This window comes from Tetrao urogallus, assembly GCF_951394365.1.
Source record: "Tetrao urogallus genome assembly, chromosome: 6".
In the NCBI taxonomy this organism is placed as follows: domain Eukaryota; kingdom Metazoa; phylum Chordata; class Aves; order Galliformes; family Phasianidae; genus Tetrao; species Tetrao urogallus.
The window spans coordinates 29,752,417-29,774,301 of record NC_136819.1 but is presented as its reverse complement, the minus strand read 5'-3'; the positions used below and the strand labels follow the sequence as shown (position 1 = coordinate 29,774,301).

Below are 21,885 nucleotides of genomic sequence, written 5' to 3'. Positions count from 1 at the left end.
CCTACGCAGTTTCTTAACACATGGAAGAAAATGTCTAGTTTGTCAACATTATCTGCGTAATTTGCATTTGGACTCTTGATGTAAAAAATTTAAGGCTTCACAGTGATCAGAATCAAGCTGAATTAAGAACAAGAAGTAAACAAAAATAATTCCATCATGCAATTCAGCTCACTATCATAGCTAGCTTTTCCACAGTAGTTTAATCCCATTAAATCTGAAAGTAAAGCCTGTTGTGACACAAAAGAAAAGTGCAACGCTGCCAATTTAAGGACTACTTACAAATCATTAAAGTAAGAACACATATAATTTGAAGCATTAGAATGTATGCTGAAATATAATTAGTGGCTATGAATCAAACCTGGATGGATTAAACTAATTCCTGGAATGTTATTATGGAGAGTACCTTGTGGAGAAAGAATGATCCTTCTGTTTGCACAGCAACTAAACAGCTTCAATTTACTTTTAAATATGACTTGAATAGAGATAAAGGCTCGCCATTTCAAAATGTGGCATCCTAAATATAATCAGCCTGAATTATGCCTGTTTCACACTGCACTACTTGCAACCTGGTTACAGGCAGCAGGGATAAGGCTGCACTCCGCTTATTTCACTGCTTAATTTTTATGGTAATTACCACACCACAGCCAGAATGGAGAGCATCTGCCAAAACTGAAGGCCCCACAATAATAAAACTGACATGTGCTGTGATATTGTTGAAGTGCTGACTAAGAAACTTCTTTTATCTCCTCTTGAAGCTGTAAAATGGTATTCCTGTTATTACTAGCAGGGAATTTTAACAGCCTTGCATTTACAGCAATTATGTAATACGTGCACGAAACAATAGAGTTTCACATCACTTAATAAATCCTTCAGCTCTCTTTGCTCCAGATTTCTCGCTGGCTGGATTTTATGGTCTGGTAGTTCTATCTGACCTTCAGAACACTGAAGTATACAAACTACAAAAGCACCAGAAAATTATTAGAAACAACTGGCTCTTCTCCATGTTAGATCTATTTAATGAAGAGAGCATGATGCGTAATCATGAAGGTTAATTAAAGATTTGCTCACATCTCTCTGTAGCTAAATGTTGTTGTGAATGTCTGGCAATAAACTGAGAGATACAGACATGATTTTTCTTGCCAATAACATTCTTTTATCACACAATCCTTGCTTAAAAGTAATTGTAATTTTTGTAATGTGTAATAATAATAAAAATAAATGCAATTTATCATTTAATTTTTTGTTAATTTTTATGAGCATAAAAATACATAATTAACATTGGGAATTTAAATTTTCATTTTAGCTCGTTTGCCTTCTGATCTACACAATTTATACACCATACATTTATATAAACTTTTCTTTGTATTATTTTTGTGTATATATAGCATGTGCAGTGTATAGATGTATGTATGGAAATATATACAAATATTTTGTTTATAATATATATAGGCTAGTCATGCAACAGAACTTACACCAAAAGATATATTTACATGGCATAAATCCCTCCCACTTCTCTTCTTAAAATGTATTTGACAGATATATCCCTACAAAAACAACCAACAATGTTGAATTTCAGAAACTTGACAGTAAGTCATATGGTAATGAATTACTCACTTCAAGTTTATTATTATTATGTAAGTTCATTTCTATAAAGGTTTCTTGTCTCAGTGATATCTGAAAAGTCACAGCAGTTAGGTGAAATCGCTGGTGACTGGAAAAAAGGCAATATCACATCCATTTTTAAGAAGAGTACAAAGGATGAATCGGGGAACTAATGACCTGTCTGCCTCACTTCCTTGCCCTGGAAGATCATGGAGCAGATCATCCTGAAAACTATGCTAAGGCACAAGGAAGAGAGGGAGATGATATGGGATAACCAGCATGGCTTTCACCAAGGGGCAGGTTCTGCCTGACAAACCTTGTAGCTTTTTATGATGGTGTAACTGCATCAGTGGACAAGGGAAGAACCACTGATGTAATCTGTCTGGAATTCAGTAAGGCCTTTGACACATTTTCCCATAACATACTCCTCTCTAAATTAAAAAGATATGGATTTGATGGGTGGACTGTTTGATGGATGAGGAACTGGTTATGAGATAAAACCCAGTCAGTGGTGGTCAATGGCTCGATGTCCTGATGGAGACCAGTGATGAGTGGTATCCATCAGGGGTCACCACTGGGACCAACGCTCTTTAATATCTTCATTAATGACAGAAATGGTGGGATCAGTGGAATCAAGTGCACCCTCAGTAAGTTTGCAGATGACATCAAACTGTGGGGTACAGTCAACACACCTGAAAGATGGGATGTCATCCAGAGAGACCTAGACAGGCTTGAGACCAGGTGAACCTCACGAGATTCAACAAATCCAACATGAGCAAGGTTTTGCATCTGGGTCATGGCAACCTCTACTAGGAGCAAAATCCGGGAGATGAAAGGATTGAGCACAGCCCTGCTGAAAAGGATGTGATGGTACTGGTAGATGGCAAGCTTAACATAAGCCAGCAATGTGCCCTCACAGCCCAGAAAGCCAACCATGTCCTGGCCTGCATCAAAAGAAGTGTGGCCAGCAAGTGGAAGGAGTTGATTCTGCCCCTCTCCTCTGTGCTTGTGAGGCCAAACCTGGAGTATTACATACAAATGTGGACTCCTCAGTACAGAAGAAACATGGATCTGTTACAGCACATCCAGAGGAGAGACACAGAAATGATCCAATGGGATGGAACACCTCACCTGCAAGGTCAGGCTGAGTGAGCTGGAGCTGTTCAGTCTGAAGAAGAGAAGGCTTCAGAGAGACCTGAGAGCAGCCTTTCAATATCTAGAAGGGGGTTATAAGAAAGAAACTGACAGATTATTCAGCAGGATCTGTTGTGACAGGACAAAGGGAAATAGTTTTAAAGCAAAAGAGGGAAGCCTCAGATTGGATATAAGGATGAAGTTTGTTTTACAGTAAGGGTGTTTGAGACACTGGAACAGGTTGCCTATAGACATAGTGGATGCCCTGTTCTTGAAGACATTCAAGATCAGGCAGGATGGGGCTTTGAGCAACCTGATCTAGCTGTAGATGTCCCTGTTCATTGCAGAGGACCTGGATTAGATGATCTTTAAGGGTCCCTTCCAATTCAAATGATTCTATGATTCAAATTAATAAAAGATGTATCATTCTGAGAAAGTAACCAGAAATCATCATGGTCCTGTACTTCAAATTACTCTTACAAATATAGCCTTCCTTTGTGTATAATACCAAGAAAATTACTTTTTTTTGTTGTTTCTTTACTATTTTCAGTTGCTTGTTGCTCTAGCTCTGTGATAATTTCCCCAGTACTGCTTTTTAGCTTTGTCCTTAAAAAGTATTAAATAGTATTAACATCCCCAAATTCTAGTAATAATGACACTGGTCAGAATTGAAATTAGATTTGATTTCTGCAATTAATTATTTTCAGTGACAAATTAGTATAAGATACTGCATGAGAATGACAATTCTATCAACAAACAACTCTACCTTCTCAATTTCACAGGTAGACCTGTTAAACACATGACAATTTCAAAAACATGCAATATTTATACACAAATGATCTTACACTAGTGTAAGAATCTTTGGAATTTTTATTTATGTGTTTGTTTGATAGAAAGTACACTATTAAAAAGACCTGCACTGGAAAATTCTTCTTCAATAAGACAACTGTATGAAATTTAGACAGTAATATATATGGCTTCAACAAAAGGAGTGAAATCCTGTAGACTGGTCCTCACAGAGCAGGAGATTCCTGCCCTTTCTTACTGAACTTCTGTAATGTTCAAACCAAAAGCATCATACAGGCACAAATGACCGTTCATGTTTGTACATGTTAACCAGTTTTCATCTTTTTTTCCAGGAACTAAGTAATACCTTCCTGTGATGTTTTTGGAAACACTGAGAGTTAAATACTCGTTCTAGAGGAAAAAGCAAACACAAACAAACAACCTCTTTAATATTCAATGTACATGCATATTTCTACTACGGAATATTACATAACTTTGTAATAGGGCCTTTTGGAAAATGAATTCACTCAGACAAAAGTCTACAGCCTTTCAGCTTTAACCAAAGACTATCAACAGCGCAGGCAGGAAAGTCTACATGCCATTGATATCAACAACCAAATCCCACCGGAAAGGGATCAGGAGCTCCCCGAAATGTCAGAAAAAGAAGAAAACTGCATGAAGAATGTGGAGGTGCTCTAACAAATGAGTGGTCACAGAGGGCATACAAAAACCAACAAAAACAGCCTGCAAAGCTCATGAAGATATAGTGCAAGCATTCCTGACAGAATAATTTAAAAGCGTGTAACTTCCAACTTCATATGTGGAAGAAATTCATATAAACCTCTTCACTCCCAAATGTAATTGACAGATTAGAAAAATAATAGTGTATCATACAAGGAAGTAGAGGAAAACATTTCTTACAAAGTTCAGGTTAGTATCTTCAGTCTTCTAATGACAACTTAGTACAATTGTTTTTTTCTAGTTACTATATGAATAGGTGAAACTAAGGTAAGACACCATTAAGCAAGCATACATTCATAAATATGCAGTCCAGGAGAAAAAAAAAATAGTTACCACTATCATACAGTACTATGTACCAATGTACATTTTATAATATTTGTAAGCAGAACAGTCCTGAAATTGACAAATATTGGGAGGAGGAGAAATAAAAGCAAGAACTAAATTAGACAGTGGAAATGAGTTAGATAAGAACTTGCAGCCCTGCTGTTAAAAATTAAGAAAATTGTGTGAAAGACCAGCATTTGTCACAAAGTAGGAATGCTTTTTAGGTAAATGCAATCAGCTTGCCTAATGACAATTACACTTGCCTTTCATAATTACTGAAGTACATGCCAAAAAAGTGAGTTCTAAACTCAATCTTCCCCTCTTTATGAGCAGAGACTTCAAATGCAAGGGTATAAGCAAGACTGAACAAAAACTTCTCTTCACCACAGCCTCAAAGCTAAGGAAAATAAAACTCATGGTTTTTGGTATTTTGATCAAAGATAAGACTGCTGTCTCCAAAACAATGTTACTAGACCCTTCACACTGATCTATTCATACATTTTGCATTAAAGTATTTCAAATTATATATAAAGAAAGCATACATAAGGCAGTGTTCATAATGCTACCTTTTCTTCCAGAGAACCATTTCGCTATCACTGGACTACAGTGGGATAACCAGCATAGCTTTCTCTAAGGGCAGGTTCCTACTATCATCCTTCTAACCCACACTGTTTGGACCCTGAATTTTGTGTTCCCGGATGAGTAACTTAATTTCACCACAGGAAAGATTATATCCTTCCTCCCTTTGAACTTGTATGATATAAGAGTTGGGTCATCCTCTTGAGCAAAGGAGAAATCTACAAATAAAGGTAAAACAAAATTGTTGAAGAAAGAATATTCTTTCTTATTGCAGAGGATGAAAGCAGGCCAATAGAAACAAGGTTTCTTTCCTATAGAGTTTAACGATACTAACAAGCAGCAAATAATGAACAATCCCTGGATTTCCCAATAGACATGTGTGACAACAGGCAAACACCCTCTTTCCTCAAAAGGACACACTTAAATGATCGAAACCTTATGCTGCAAATACCCATACATACCAGAGAAATTAGTAATCATTGTTTTAATACCACCACAGCTAGAAGCCATAGTTGTTACACTGAACCACTGTATAAAGTGATATATGAACACAGGAAGAGAAAGTAGAAAAAATCCCAAACAAATCTGTATCCATACAAAAACAGGTACAGAATCTTAGAATCACCAAGGCTGGAAAAGACCTCCAAGATCATCCAGTCCAACCATCCACCTACCATCAGTATTTCCAGACTAAACCATGCCCCTCAGTACAATACCTAAACATTTCTTTAACATCCCCAGGGCCAGTGACTCCACCACTTTGCTGGCCAGTCCATTCTAGCACCTAACCACTATTTTGGAGAAGTTTCTCCTAACATCCAAGCTGAATCTCCCATGGCACAACTTGAGGCTATTCCCACTAGTTATGTGAGAGGTTGACCAAAAAAGAAAAAGACAAGAAAAATTAAAAATAGTAGAAAAAGACAAGAAAAAAATTCTACAGTCAACTCTACAGAATAAAATCAAATTATACGGAAGATATTGGAAAAGAGAATGGTAACAAATATAGAGGCGTGAGAGCAAAACAAAAGACTTCCTTTGTTCAAAAGCAGCTGAGAGAAGCATGGGAAAGGAGTTGCTTCTCATTTTTCTCCTACACCTTCTGATGCAAACCATTAGTAGAATCTTCCTCAGTACAATTGGAAAATGCATTCTGAGATGAAGAAGATCAGCACATCAAATTAATAGAGAATCTGACCATTATTTTAAAACATTATATTTTCTACAAGTCTCCCTGAGAGTGACAAATGCCAGCAATGATTTCTCATATACAATATCAAAGCATGACAAATATTTCTGAGTGCCTTTGGTACAAATTCACAACATTACTTACTTTTGCTTGGATGTAATTTAACTGGCTCTAGCATTTAGTAATTATCCACATAAAATGGGAGCATCAGTAAAATTTTAACTGATTAATATTTTACTATAATTTGGTATTAAATAGCTATTTTATAGACAACGTTTGTTGAATTTTATTAAGTTAATGTTATTTTTTTTCAAATCATCTGTAATTAACACTTCCAGCAGCTGCTTCATTCTTGCCAATAGTAGAAAAACAATCAGTAAAGAGGAAATTTTAATAATGAGTGGAATATTTACATTTTATTACTGCACTTTTTAACTTACTACTCCCTTCATATGTGCAGTAACTGTTACATAAGGAACATTTAGTTTTCATGCTAATATTTTCTCTCAGGTGAAAATAATGCTACTTATCATTCTGAAAAAAATATCTTAGAATCACTTAATGAGAATGAAATCCTGTAAAATTTGAACGAATGAGTTCAGTTTGAAACTTGATGACAACTTGGGAAGCAACTTAAGCACTTGTTAGATATTTTCCAAAGGAACAATAAAATGGTACAGGTACACTGAATTCAGTCAGCTGCAGTGGAAAAGCTTGCATAAAATTATATAAATAACCAAGATCTGTCACTATCCTGATGCACACTACACCACAGAATGTTTTTTAAGAAATTTTCCAGCAAAAAATAATGAGTTTTATCCTGTGATTTCCTAGCTCGTGAATATGCATTATTCTGCATCACAAAGATAAGAATCATTCCTTCTGGATTAAGATCCTGCAGGCAATATTTCTTGAAGACACTGACTGTTAATGATATTTACTGTCTTTGTATTTTCATTCCACACCACCTATTCTAATCCCTCACCTTCCTGCAAAGTTCAGTTATTCGGGAAACTCCAGATTATGTATAATTTTATTATATGTTATGAGAAAAGGCATAATCACATACAGAATTTGGCCACCAATTTGTCTAAACTTGTGGGAAAAAAATTCTAGGCATACACAAGCATCTGATGATACTACATTTAAGATTGATCCAACCAAACTTAATTTGTGGCTTAAAAGGATTCACGGGAAATAAGCAAACTTTTTCTTTTTAAAATACCAGTTTCTCAGTTAACTAATGTTAATATGTACACAGGTGTGTATTTATACATATCTATATTATATATATATATAAAATGCATTTGTAGGATACATACATATAATGTACTTGAAGGGTATCTGAATTTATATATTTAACAAAGACATCAAAACAACATCTGGTGCTTGCTTTTGGCATCAAGGAATGAGCCTCCAGTGGAAGACATTTAAATTAACATCTCATACTTAGCAAAGGTGAAATTATCCTAACAGCTTGCTTGGACACACATTTAAAACTACTATCTGCTACGAAGAAATTCAGCACCTCACCAAACATGCTACTAGATTATCACACATGGCCAACTAGTAGAAGCCCCAGTTGAAAAATAACTACATTTATTATTCTTTCTATATAAAATTCTTTTCATTAATGCTCAGCAACACGCATTTGGCAGCTGAACATTTTTTGAAGCAGCAGTTAACAATGCAATTCACCAAACAAAGATAAGCTCAATGGTTTCCAGGAAACTGAAAGATGAAAGAATGTGGAGAGAGTCAGCCATGGTTTCAAATGAAGAACAAGTGAACTAAGGTCAAACTAAAGCCTAAAAAGAAACTCCAACAAGGACCCAGAAACCACAGTACAGGCACATTTCAGACTGAAATTTCACAATGCATTTCAACAGTGCAGACAACACATTCTTTGGTATATTAATTCACTGGGGACAATTTTTACAAAGTAAAGGAGAAACTCTGATTGCAAAGCCCAAAGTTTCTTTACTTCAAGCATATACTTCAGTAGATTTTCTGTAGTGTTGCTGTTTTTCATAATGACTGTAGCCTTATCTTTGTAATGATTTCAGTCTTATCTATCAGTCTTGCTTTGTGGACTCTGTCTTTACTGAAACCATTAAACAGTACATACAAGATAAGGTGTAGTAGAGGGATCCATAAACATTATAATTTCAGAAGTCAGCATCTACTAAATAGCCTGCTCCAGAAATACTATGAATATATTCTTCCTCTATGAAGGACAGGGCAGAGTAAATCTGCAGTTGTACAAAGCCACTTGAATAATTCCTTCATACTACAGTAGTGGAAGTAATGCAGTGTTCTACCCCCAAGACTCTCAACTTTTTCCAAAGTTATTTCTATGCCTACTGCAAGTTACTCCCTAATATATTCAATTAAACTCTGCTGTTTAATCTAGCCACCAAAATAGAACACAAACAAAAATGAATTACCAGAGAGACTTGTTTTTTTAAATAAATTATTAAAACTCATCCCTCAGCAAATCTGTAAAAACCTGTATTTTAAAACAATAAAGCCCAATACAACTCTACATCCAGAATTAACATTTCAAACTTCTGACAAATTGCCTCCACCAGCCTCACAGCATTTATTTCCAGTTTTACACAGCAAATTGCAGTGGTTTAGAAAATAGAACAGAATTTTAAATGCATGAATTTTAAACAGACAATTTAATTAGCTAAGCTATAAAATTAACTTGTCAGAAATGAGAGATTTCCCACAATCTGTATTTTATAACATTGAAATGACATTTTCACCAGTACAGCATTCCCTAGAACCATGCCTAGGCATTCCTCCACTGACATATAGTGAAGAGTGCCATCTATTGAATTGCAAATGTTATCTCCTGAAATAATTATTTTGGAAATATGCCAGCATCTTGCATCAGGAGATACCTTCTATTTGATTCAATTTTCCTTAGTAATAACAGCATTTTCCAGAAATAAGGCTACCCAGTATTAAGTGTGTAAAGCTAGCAAAGTAGCACCTTCTGGTACTACAGTCAATCAATTTAGAGTTCTAAATACACAGTCTAGCCAAGGAAGAATGTTCACTATGTTGAAAATTTTGAAAGTAGACTGATAACAAAATATACTATTATAACCCGATCAAGTCTTGGAACAGACCCATTTATATTCAAAACATCTGAATGAGTCAGCAGTTCACTGCATTTCCCAGGCCTGTTGTAGACTAGCACAGTTCCCAGACGCACTTCCTCAGATTGTGCTTGCCTCACTGACAAGGTCAGTGGTGATAAAAAGTGATATCAAGGCCAATGACCAGGAAAAGATGACAACACACAGACTTATTTTATCTGCCTATCCATTAACCTACTCGGTATACTGAAGTTCTACATAATTCTAGCTTTTGCTTCACATTTTTTAGCTAACTGTAACATAGTAGAGCAGTGCATTAAAAGAAGTTCTACTATCGTTTCAGTATTTTGAGCAGAAAAGAGCTAAATATGCTGACTGTTGTGGCACACATGCAAACGAGTGATCTCTAAACTGATCACTGACTGCCCCTTTGTTCGATATCTTATTCTCGTACACTCCAAGTATGTAAAAGGAACTAGTACCAGTAAGAATGTCTGTTAATTGGCTACTTTATTTTTCTTCAATGCAAAGATCAGAATGCACATGGTTGTATCCATGTCAGCGTTACAGCTGCTAGATGTCTAATCATATCAGATGTGTAGTTCCAGTACAGCCAGCACTAACACTGCGTATATAAACAACAGCAAAAGTTCTTGCAACTGTAGCTATAGCACTATCAGTAAATGAAATTATACCACTGCAGTCATGCTGTTATCTGATCCCTAAAGCTTTTGATATGCACTGGAGATTCCTTTAAGGGGGCAATAAAAGACAACAGGAATAACATTTATCATAACTCTGACTACTGTAGAAGGTAAGCCCACTACTGAAGCCAAAGGTGGACTATATGGGCTTTGGTCTGCAAAGAAGAAATTGATTTACACAATATACAGCCATTAAAAAGTTACCCTTTTTCCTTTCAATGCAGTGATAATAAAAAATTTCCATCTGTGAAATGTGTACAAATTCTTGATCCTTTCTCTTGTAGAATCAAAAAATCATCAGGTTAGGAGAACATGAGGTCATCTCTAGTCCAACCTCTTGCTCAAAGCAAGGTCAGCTCTGAGATCACTGAAACACTCAACAGTTTACTATTTTGTCCAGTCAAGTCTGCAATATTTTTTAAGGACGGTATGTCACAGCCTCTCCAGGCAACCTGCTTCCCATTCTCAGTTACCCTCAGAGGTAGTTTTCTTTTTCTTTAAATTCAATTAGAAACTCCTCGTTTCAATTTATGAAAAATGTTCTCTCTTCCTCCCATCAAGTAAATCAGTAAAGATACTACAGCTCTGTCCTGGATGCAATACTCCAAACAAAGTCTAAAGAGTAATGTGTAAACAAACGTAATTGTCCCCTTAATCTTTTGACTGTGCTCATGCTGTCACGGTCAAACAGTCTGTTACTCTTCACACCCACAAGGCATGCTGCTGGCTCACAGGTAGTCAGTGCCAGGTCCCTTCCCTTCCCAGACTGCTCCCCAGCCAGTCAGGCTCCAGCTTATGCTGTTGTTGAGAGTTATTCCTCTCTACGTTTGCCCTTGAAGAATTTCTTAAGGATCCTGTCACAGTCCTCTCTTCAACCCGCAGTCCAGGTTACTGGCACTCCTACCCTCCAGTTTATCAGGTAAATCTAGTCACTGCATCACAGAAAGCAGTCAGTTTGATCAAACATTACTTTTGGTAAACCCATGTTCACTGACCCCAGTCACCAACTTTGCCACGTGCATAGCTCTTTCATCTTAATTATAGGTACTGATACCTCTTGCTAATGTAGCAAAATATTCAGGGTATCTCGTAAAAATCCAGCTTTTTCAGGTTATTATGAAGATAGGCTGGGGGAGCTGAGCTTGCTCAGACTGGAGAAGAGAAGGCTGAGAGGAGACTTCATTGCAGCCTTCCAGTATTTAAAAGGGGATTATAAACAGGAGGTGAATCAAGCTTTTATGAGGGTAGACAGTGATAGGACAAGGGGGAATGGTTTTAAGCACAAGGAAGGAAGGCTTAGATTGAATGTTAGGGGGAAGTTCTTTACAGACAGACTGGTGAGGTGCTGGCACAGACCAGAGATGCTCTGTCCCTGGAGGTGTTCAAGGCCAGGTTGGATGGGGTCCTGGTCAATCTGGTCTAGTTTTTACCAGATTTACCATTTTACCAGATGTAAAAGTTGGTGGCCTTACCTATAGCAGGGGGGTTGCAACTTGATGGCCCTTGGGGTCCCTTCCAACCCAAGCCAATCTATGATTCTATCCATGCTAGCTTTCGTATCACTTTGGTTTCTTACACACTGCTGAACTAGTTCGTCTTCCCCACATAGCACCTTCTATGTAGAGGGGAAAGAAAAGCCTTCCTATCTCAAAGCAGAAACATAACACTAAATAAAAATGTTCACAACTGAAAAACATGCATGCGTGCCCAATTTTTGGTCACTAGTGGCAGCTCAGTAATAAAGTTCTTTTGAGCTTTCCATTAAAGATCTCATGTGAGTAAGAGAAGCCTTCAAAGTTTTGCACAAAATATATATATTAAAATAATGAAAAAAAACATGATTTGACAACTTTCATTCTTTGCTCATAAAAAGATCTATGAAGGATCCAGCATATAAACAAATGCTAACATTGGTTTTCAGACCAAATGACAGATGTTCCACCTTAGGACTTCATCTAGCTTTGAATAATTTATATATTTCCTCCCTAGTTATCTTCTCTACCAATTGCTTCATAGCTCTTTAAGATTAAACAGCACAGATCAAAAAGCACACTTACAAAGTGTATGTCAAAGAGGACTTTAAAAAAAAAAATCAAGTCCTTGAGGTTTCCCCATGACTAGGTTTTTTAGTTATACTTTAGTTATACTTCCTTATTGTAACTTGAGTAAAGTAATAAGTTATACTCATTGAAAAGAATTGTAATATACTATTTGAGTGTGGCACGCAGTTCTGCAAGTTTGGACTTGTCAGTTTTGACTCTATACTTAGGAACAAACAGAATTTCAGACTAAGAGATTAATAATAGGATCCTCATATATTTTAAGTTGTATGTTCCACATTCACTTTTACTCAAAGTAGTAACAAAGATGAGATGTGATGTATTTGTTCTCAAACAGTAACGATTATACTTCAACAACCATTCTCCTTGCATGCCCATATTTTAATGACTCCTGTTTCTAAGAAATTCATGCATCGAATGAAAACTGAGCACAAAAATATACCAAATGAATTTAGTAGAAGTAAATCGCACTGGGTCCTCTAACAAATACTGAATTATACAGCCCCTAAAAAAATGCTTTGAAGATGTATTTGTACATGTTTGTTTATAAATGGTACCTCCTCCTCCAGGCAAGAGGGCAGAGTAATTTTTTTTTCCCACTTTGAAAGGCACTATTAATTGCATGTTTATTTCCCCAGGAACTCTTTCAGGAATTTACAGGTTTCAAAATGGGATTTTGTTGTTAAGGTGTAAGGTATGATAAATTCCAAACTTTTCAAGCTGAAAAAAAATAAAATAAAATAAAAGAGACTTACAAAATTTCTCTCTAAAGATTTCAGCTGATGATCTATTTCTTTCAGACGGTTTTGTTGATCACGATATTCTTTATTGTCTCGTAGAACCTTTTCACCTGGAACTACTTCTAGGTTTCTGTTTGCATAAACCAGAGACTCCTGATAAAAAGAAGAATAGGCAAAAATTAAATTTTTTTTGCTTCAAAGCCTGAAGAATGTTCATTTGATTTACATCAGCAAAACATGGAAATCTATAGAATAATGTATAAGTTTCAAATTTGGGAAATGCATAATTTTTATTACGCATATTTTCAAATCCAATAGCTAAATGTTAGGCTGGACTTAATTCAGTAAAAAGCCTTCATCACATTCAAAGAGGAATTTCTTTGATGGTTAAGTTCTATGAGAAACATAAAAATGCATTGAGAAGTAGCGGTTCAAAAGCTCGCTCCCTGTCAATGATACTGGGACCAGAATTAGGCCATTGCTGACAACTCTCAGAAGAGAATGAAAGAATCAAAATTGAAATAGGCCTTGTTTCCTGGACATCATGGTAAACCAAAAAATTCCTCTGAGTTCAAGTGCAAGATAGATGTACTACTGTCATTACACTCTTGGGTTACACATTCTCATATCCTACAGTAGTTTTGGTTCAGATTTTGCAATTAGTAACAATGATGCTGAATACATCAAAAGTTCAATGTAATACTATTACATACAAGAACAGAATGGAATTCAGATTATTAAGAATGACAACTATTTGCCAAAAACAAATGGCAAAGTTACACTGTAGTTGGAAAAAAAGCTGGGCTTTCTGTTGCAAATCAAGGATCCTATATAAGAATCTAAGTAAGTCGAATAATAATATTAAAAAAAAACTATTAGTCAATTCAATCTAAAAGAACATGAGCAATCATTTAAAAAAACCATACTTTTCATTCCTTTTTTTTTTTCTTTTTTCTTTTTCCAGCAGCAGTTTAATAAACACATATGAGGAAAACAATTCAGATAGCATGTCTAATTGGAAAGGAAAATTAACTTTGTAATTTGTCAACTGCAACATATAAAAAAATTGTAAGTATCTGAACACATTCCTTCTAAACATAAAAAAAAAAAAATCATGAGCTCTCAGACTTAAACTACTGTGCCTGAAAATAAAATTAACACAGTGCAATCTTTATTCAGTATTCAAATCAGTGACAGTTGACTGTACCACAGTCCCAGATTTTTCCTGTAACAGACATAGATATAAGCGGCAGCATCTGATAGAGACTAGAATTTCTCTAAACTGAGCTCAAGTTTAATGTGGACCACCTAAAGCCAAAATCTGTTAATAATGAGTGTATATAAAGGTTGGCTTCTCTATAGAAAGAGATTATTAATTAAACTTGATGCCCAAAGAAAACATGACAGAACATAAAACAGAGGACTTATTTAAACTTATGTTCATTAATATATGAAACATGAATAGGATCTTTATGACCACAATATAAACACAAAGTCAGCAAAGAAGCCCAAAACAAACACTCACTTTCCCTCTAGTAAAATAGATTGCTTTTGTATGACTTTACTCTTCCAGGGATTTTAATACAAGTTAAATAATTCTTCAAACCACTGGGGACAAAGGGGAGGATGGAAGCTAATAACTAGAGGAAAACATAAAGCTGGAAAGCCTTGCACAATTTTTCTGAAATTTCTTTATCTCTAAAGGTCAGAGTAAAAAAATACTTATAGAATGCAGTTGAAGACAATACAATACTAATAAAATACATTTTTCCCTGCAGTTTCAGGAAAAGAATGGGAAGGAAAGATGGGGATGACACAAATTGATAGTGTAAAATTAAAACTAAAAATTATTCCAAATTTTTTAGAAGAGAGATTTGAGAACATTTTCGCTGAATTTCGTTCTGAAAATGCAGTTGTTACAGCATATTCATCATTGAAAAGCCTTTGTTAATAGCAAACTATTTTTACAGTGATCTTGATGAAGTCTTCAGAAATTCATAACAAAGAAAAAGTATAAGAAAGGCTGTTTCCAACACCAGCCTATCTTCAGCAAGACCCTACAAGGGATACATACACACTGGAATAGAAACAGCAAATCTGTAGTGATAATTTCTTAGTGTTCTACCCCAGACTAAAACAACTGTAGTTCATGGACCTACTTCCACGACAAAGACTGTACTTTGACACAGAGCAACCTTTGAAAGATCTCTGTTCTATAAACGTGTTTACTTGTGTTTTGAACAATGTATAGTTTTGCATCCCCAACAGCTTCTGGCAGAGTCATAGTTGTCAGAAAAACATTTCAGTTGTTTGAATCTGCCACTTTCTGGTTTCATTTGATTCTTCCAGTTCTTGCATTAGATAAGATGGCAAATAACTGTCAGTATTTACTCTCTCTGACAAGTGTAATTTTGTATACTTCAATCACACTTCCTCTTACTCATTTTTCCAAACTGAAGAATGTTGCTAAGTCAGTTCTTGCATGGAAGCTATTCCACGCTTCTGAACATTCTGTAACCAGATTTTTATTTCTTCTAATCTGGTTAAGAGATCTGAGGGCCTCACGGAGCAATGGTCAAGTTCCATTGTGCACGACAGATTTGTACAGTAGCACAGTGATTGTTTTTCCTGTTTCACTCTGTATTCTTTTCATAATTGTTCTTAATCAGTTCATATCTTGCACTGCGGAGGGTTAAACCGCTGCTTCCACAGAAGCAGATCTTAGCAGTCTCATTTGCCTCATCCCTGAGTAGTAACTGATCAGAACTTGCACCACATGAGCAAAGTTCATACAGCTTTTCTCCACTCACTCATTTTTTATTTTTTTTCCTGAAGATATCTGGTTGAAAGGAAGCACTATATCATGAAAAATATTTTACTGTCGATGTTTCAAATTCTTCGAAAATTTTAAGTTTTTCTTCATTAGAGATTAAAATCTACAAACCTACTAAGACAATTTAGGAAATAAGAAGTATTACACGTAGCAACTGCTAAAGCCACAGTACAATGCCATAGCATAAACAGAAATATCCAGTATTTTAAATGGCTAAATTTATGTTTTGGATTTCCTTTTCTCCAAAATTCTCAAAATTAAAAGCAAAAGTAAAAAGCAACCAAATGAAATCTACTGGTACCATGGAATCTTTTTGAGTCACAAAACAGATTGACATGTTCACCTGCTTCTAAATATGCCTAGAAGAAGAGAGAGCTGTAAAACTCTTCTGTTTTGATGAAGAGGAGGCATGGAATGCAGGCTATAAAGCAGGTCATTAATGAAAATATCAGTGTGAGTTCAGAATCTTCCATTCTTTTGACTAATTATTTGAACTGTTGACTATAGTTTGGTGTGGTAATTGAAAAAGAGAATTATTTCTCTTATATAGCCAATCAGATATGAAAGAACTCATCAAGACTGCAAAAACATGGAAGTAATTATCTTCATAAGGTAAAAATGAACAGATCTTTAATCATAACCTCCATTTCATTTTATTTTTAGGTAGTTTTCCAGTTGTTCAAGTTGGTAACTGTATCCCTCATACTCAATTTTACACTTCATATTCTTTCATCCTACCATTTTCCTGTCTCTTCTAGGATAATATTCAATTTAATTTGTTCTTCCAAAAAACACTGAGAAAGACAAAAGCATTTTTTAAATTTTTAATTAAGTTGGCACCAAAACAAAGAAATGTTTCAAAGAGAAATTAAGTTCTGATGAGAAACATTTCCATGTAAAAGAAAACATTAGTCATGGAAAAGCATTCTGAATCCAGCTGTTCTGATTGCACAAAAAGATGAATCTGTATGCTTCACTCTAACAGCTCAGCTATGGTACTGTACAATAATTAAATCCAGTTGTTAAAGATTTCAGAGTTGGAGAATATTTCCTATATCCTGCCAATGCATCTATAAGCAGCAGGAAGCATCTCTCCCACTGAGCCAATGGTGATTAAGTGCTTGCTCTTTGAAAGTTATATCTAATGAAATTCTTGGAAGAAAAGAATGTGCTTCTTTATGATATGCAACATTTAAATTAATTTCATTTCAATTACTTCTAAAATTCTAAACAAAAACATAAGCGGATGGTTACACATTAACATTTTTTTTCCCAATATTTCCCATCACTAGTACATTATGTTCTACTTAACCACAGCAGATGAAAATTCCACCTCATGGAAATCAGAAGGAATTTCAACACAGACTAATAGAAGAGCGATGCCACTGATACCAGTTTCTGCTTTTCCAAATGAGACTTATTTCCTGTAACAACTCTAGACACACTCAGAAAAAGTTTTCAGCAGTACTGAAGTACAATAAGATATCAAATCAGAGCTGAAAAAGGCATTCTCATACCGGCCCTGCTGAAGGTTAAAGAGAAAAAGATAGCAGAGTACTAAACACAAATGCACTTTATCTTTAAGATAACATATACAAAAGACAATTTAACTATCTAGATGACATCTAGACAGCTGCAAAATAAAACAAAAATGCCATGTTCAAGAGAAGAGTTAGCATGATAATGAGTATCGTGAATATCATACTTGCGTCCGCCTCCAAAAGACATTCACTACAAAGAATTCTCATTTTTCTCTATGGCCCATCTTCTTTCAGATATCAGAACTGATGCTTTAAGATTCAAAGTTGTTTTAAAAAAAAAAAAAAAAGGCATGAAAACTTCTAGTTTATAACAATATTAGAGGATATCAATCATGATAATCACAGCTGTTTCACGAAGACCATGAGCACCAATGAGTTTAGAACATGTAGAAATGTATGCCTTTTGAGAGGAAGCTCTCCAGATTCAAAGTAGTTGCTAATTTCTCATGTTACTTCCTGCTTTTTGAAAAGGCAACTGTTAAAGGGACTTGAAAACAAAAGATGTTTAGAATGAATTCACATAAGCAAACCCAGAATTGGACCTGCCTTCAATGTTCCACATATGTACTGAAGTGATGGTATCAAGGTACAAATAACCACAATCAATAATGTAGAACTAAAAGATCCAGCACAAAGCTTCCACACTAAGCAGCCAAGTTTCTGAAAGCTGACATAGCTATTTTCTCCTCCACTTACCTTCAAAAATGTTAACAGCTGAAATTATGTGTAGTTATATACAAGCCCAGTCATGTCACAGTGCCAGATACAATCAGGCTGCACCTATTAAATTAGGCATCATGAAGAACTCAGCATTGACTTTTCTAATGTGACGTTGGCAATGAAACTATGGCACCCACCAGGCACCCAATTCTCTACAGAGAGCAACAGCTGTGAAGATGCAGAGAAGCAGCAATACAAGTGTCTAGGGAATTTTGGTGTCAGCTGGAAAGGCATAAAATCATGACACTTATGGAATTAGACAACTGCAGACTTCTGTTTTGGATTTATGCAATTAGCATTCTTCTAAATCCAGTTTTAAATAGCTATAGTATCTATCAACTTCCACTTATGTTTCTTCTGTTCAACTTCCTCTCAAACTTATAAATCCACCTATAAGTAGTTTTGTTCTTTGGTAACTTTCATTAAAATGACTCACACACTGTAGTTTATCTGAACAACAATGAAAAAAGACAAACAGAATTTTGTTTCCCAGTTCTACAGTGTACAAAAAAAATTCTGCAAAACAAAGTTGAAAGATAAATGCTTTTTACCAAGTATGGGTAATTTAAGAAATTAACTGCCTTGTTTTGGTTGTTAATTCTGATACTATTTAAAAAAGTAGTGTACTCTTTTCAAGAAGTATATACATAAGTGCAAGTTTCTCTGTTCAAATACTTCAGAGTATGAAATAAAGAGTGCAATAACGATCACTCTGATCAAACGTTCCCAAAGAATTCATTATCACAAGCAGTATCACCAGGTTCATGGTGCTGCCTCTTATCAGTAAGCTCAAGATCCAGCAGTCTTTGTCGAGTTCAGGTCCCTGAACCTGAAGCACCCACGTGGGTAACAACTAAATTTGCGCGAGTGATTAACCACTAGAGGGAGCTGCTGTTTCATACCTTAAATGCGAGGAAGAAAATGACCAGCTTCAAATTATGGCTCCTCTGGAACTTAAAACAACATAAAAAACTGCTTCAGGTCAAATAAAACCTAAATAATGTTCACAAGTAAGTCAATACAAAACTGGCATTAAAATGTTAAAATTTTGTTTGTTCTGGCTATGAACTGTACATTTTAATAAAGTGAACAGGCTTTGTGCAAATAAGTACAAAACAGGAGTTACAGTATTTTATGTAGTTATTTCCCCCATCATACACCATGGACAACACTCTTAGAACAATGGAAAATTTGGTCTTCTATGTGCAAAATTCAAAGAAATATTTCTCAAGGCTGAGACTTCTAAGCTTATTACTCTTGGAAAGGGAAAAAGACAAAAATCCTTTAAAAAAAAAAAAGACAATTTCAACCCATTTTCTAAAGTCTTCAACACTGCTTATCAATAATTGTTTAATCTTTCAGTTCACTTTTGAAATCTTGAGACAAGAAGAAACCAAATTCTAATTTGCAAAGAAGAATTATCATGGATAATGTGCTACAGCGGCCATTTTGCAGTTTTGAATATCCAAAATATCAATTTTTGCATATCAAATTTCTTGGTTAAAGCTGTTTTCTGTAATGTACCTGATAAATCTGGCTTGGAGGATTTGAGCAAGACCTGGAAATTGTAGAATAATCACCATTAGACAGTAGTATTTGAAGCTTCCTGTCTATCTCATTTAGGTGATGAAATTCCATCGGTTCAGGTGTGTACCCTTCTCCTGGTGCTAGCCAGCCACATACATCGTCCTGTTGAAAGATACAGGAAATATTTAATCCTCATTCCCAAAGGAAACAGGCTTTAAAAGCAGTTACACATCAAGCATATTTATTTTTTGAATAAACTGCATTAAAGGACAATGTGCAAGTTCTCATCTATCTCATTATATAGCTGAATTCTGCCAGCATTCTTCTACCAAGCATATCTAGAGCAGATATTCACCAACTAGAAGTACACATTTCTTTATTTCTAAATATAACTAAGCAGCAACTTAGGTGGACTTAAAGATATATATTTGTTACATTTTACTTTTAGAAAGTACACTCATCTACATGCATTGCTCAAATGCAACTGGAAAAAATAAATAAAGAAAGAAATCTTGTGTTAACCAAAACAGATTTCTGCAGTTAATATACTTTTATATGAATAAATCCAAAACCCACATATTCACCGGCTAGCCACGTAGAATCCCTGAAATAAAAGTGCTTACAGGCAGGTGCCTTGCCTCTATACCAGCCAGTCAGAGAACAAACAGACAGCTCCACAAGTTCCCCACCCATTCTTTGGAGGTTATACAACACTTTTGATCAAGTTCTCTTTACATACAACAAAAGCACTTTGGATAACTAACCCCTTTACCTTATTGATGCGTTTCACTGTATAGTATCTTATCCAGGTTACATGTCAGCAAGTTATCATAGCTTCCATTCATGGATACAGACTCCCCCCTTTTTGTAGACTCTGCATCTGCTGAACGTAGGAGTCCCAGCTCCATCTTTAAGGAATAAGAGTTTACCACAGCCTAACGTACACACAGATCTTGCTCTCTGGTGCTGTACACAAGCAGCACTTTTTGATGCCAATAACATGAATATCTATTTTGGAGGTGGTGTACGCCTTTGCAAGATAGTGCAAAGGACAGAAATTCAGAGTAAATTGTTTGACAGAGGTAGATCCACCAATCCTAAGACTAAAATATGCAAAAAGTATGCAATAATCTCATGTTTTCAGAGCTAATATGGAAGAAAAGAAGCTCTCATAAACTGTACTAAAACTGTTGGTAAACATCATCCTAAGACAATTCAGTTATGTCTTGTTTGCACAGAAAGTATTATTCTGGGAATACTGTATTACAACTGAAGTTGGACAAGGGACGAAGAATTGACTACACAGCAAACAGTAAAATATATTTACGTATTAAAAAGACAAATACAAGTCACAGAAGTCTCAACTTCACTGAAAAAACAACATATTGGTAAGCTGCCCAATCAGCTTTCACCTCAGAAAGAAATTCTGGCATCAACCACAGACAGACACCCTTCCTATAAACAATCACATATCTATTTTACATTCCCAATCACACCTGCACAGCAACACATGCTAAAAATCATTCAGAAGTCCAAATAAAGTGGAACATAATACACTGCTCTCTCTTATCCTCTGAAGCAGCTGGAAGCAACATACTACTGCGCAAGCCAAAGAAACACAATCAGCAGCTACAACTAAAAGCACAGCAACTTTCTATCTGACAAAAAAATCAAGAAGAAACACACAATCATGGAGTGACTGAAGTGAGAAAGGGCCTCTGGTTCCATTTGGCCCAACCCCTGCTCAAGCAGCATCACCCAGAGGAGAGTGCCCAGACCCATGTCCAAGAAGCTTTTGGAGATCTCCAAGGACAAGGCTTATGCATGCCAGTGGAAGAGAAAAAGCCTGAGAAATCCTAGAATTAAATTTGAAAAGGTTGATCCTATGGTAGAAACTGCCTGGAGTCAAATCTCAAACCAAAGATATGAAATGCAATGTGAGTGTTGCATGCCCAAAGAACAAAATAAGACATCCGCAGGAAAATCTGAGTTCCTACAGGAACTGCTTTGAGATCAGTAACCATCACCCTTGGAGTGTATCCAGCACATTACCACGGAAACATTGGGAGAGGTAGAAAGCAGAGTTCACTTCGTGATAGTGACTTACATAATTTCTTCCACTTGATAGCAGTAACACCTGACTAATCGACACAAGTATGTGTTCCCAGTATAGACAACTGTATACTATGAGTGAATTTGTCCCACTTAACCCAAACAAATGAGGACATATTCGTAGATAGTGATTATCCACTGCAACTTGGTACTCTTGTCTCACACCCCGGGAAGTGGCTCTGT

General features: G+C 35.7%; 1 protein-coding gene across 1 annotated transcript in view; it reads right to left on the bottom strand.

Annotated features, from left to right (window-relative positions):
- The window catches only part of FSIP1 (fibrous sheath interacting protein 1), a gene marked incomplete at both ends in the record, with an annotated part of 71,136 nt that overhangs the window by 33,720 nt on the left and 15,531 nt on the right, over positions 1 to 21,885 (bottom strand). The window contains 2 exons of the mRNA XM_079537111.1: positions 12,985 to 13,122; positions 19,588 to 19,752. Coding sequence (XP_079393237.1) covers positions 12,985 to 13,122; positions 19,588 to 19,752 — 303 coding nt within the window. The remainder of the gene's footprint in view (positions 1 to 12,984; positions 13,123 to 19,587; positions 19,753 to 21,885) is intronic.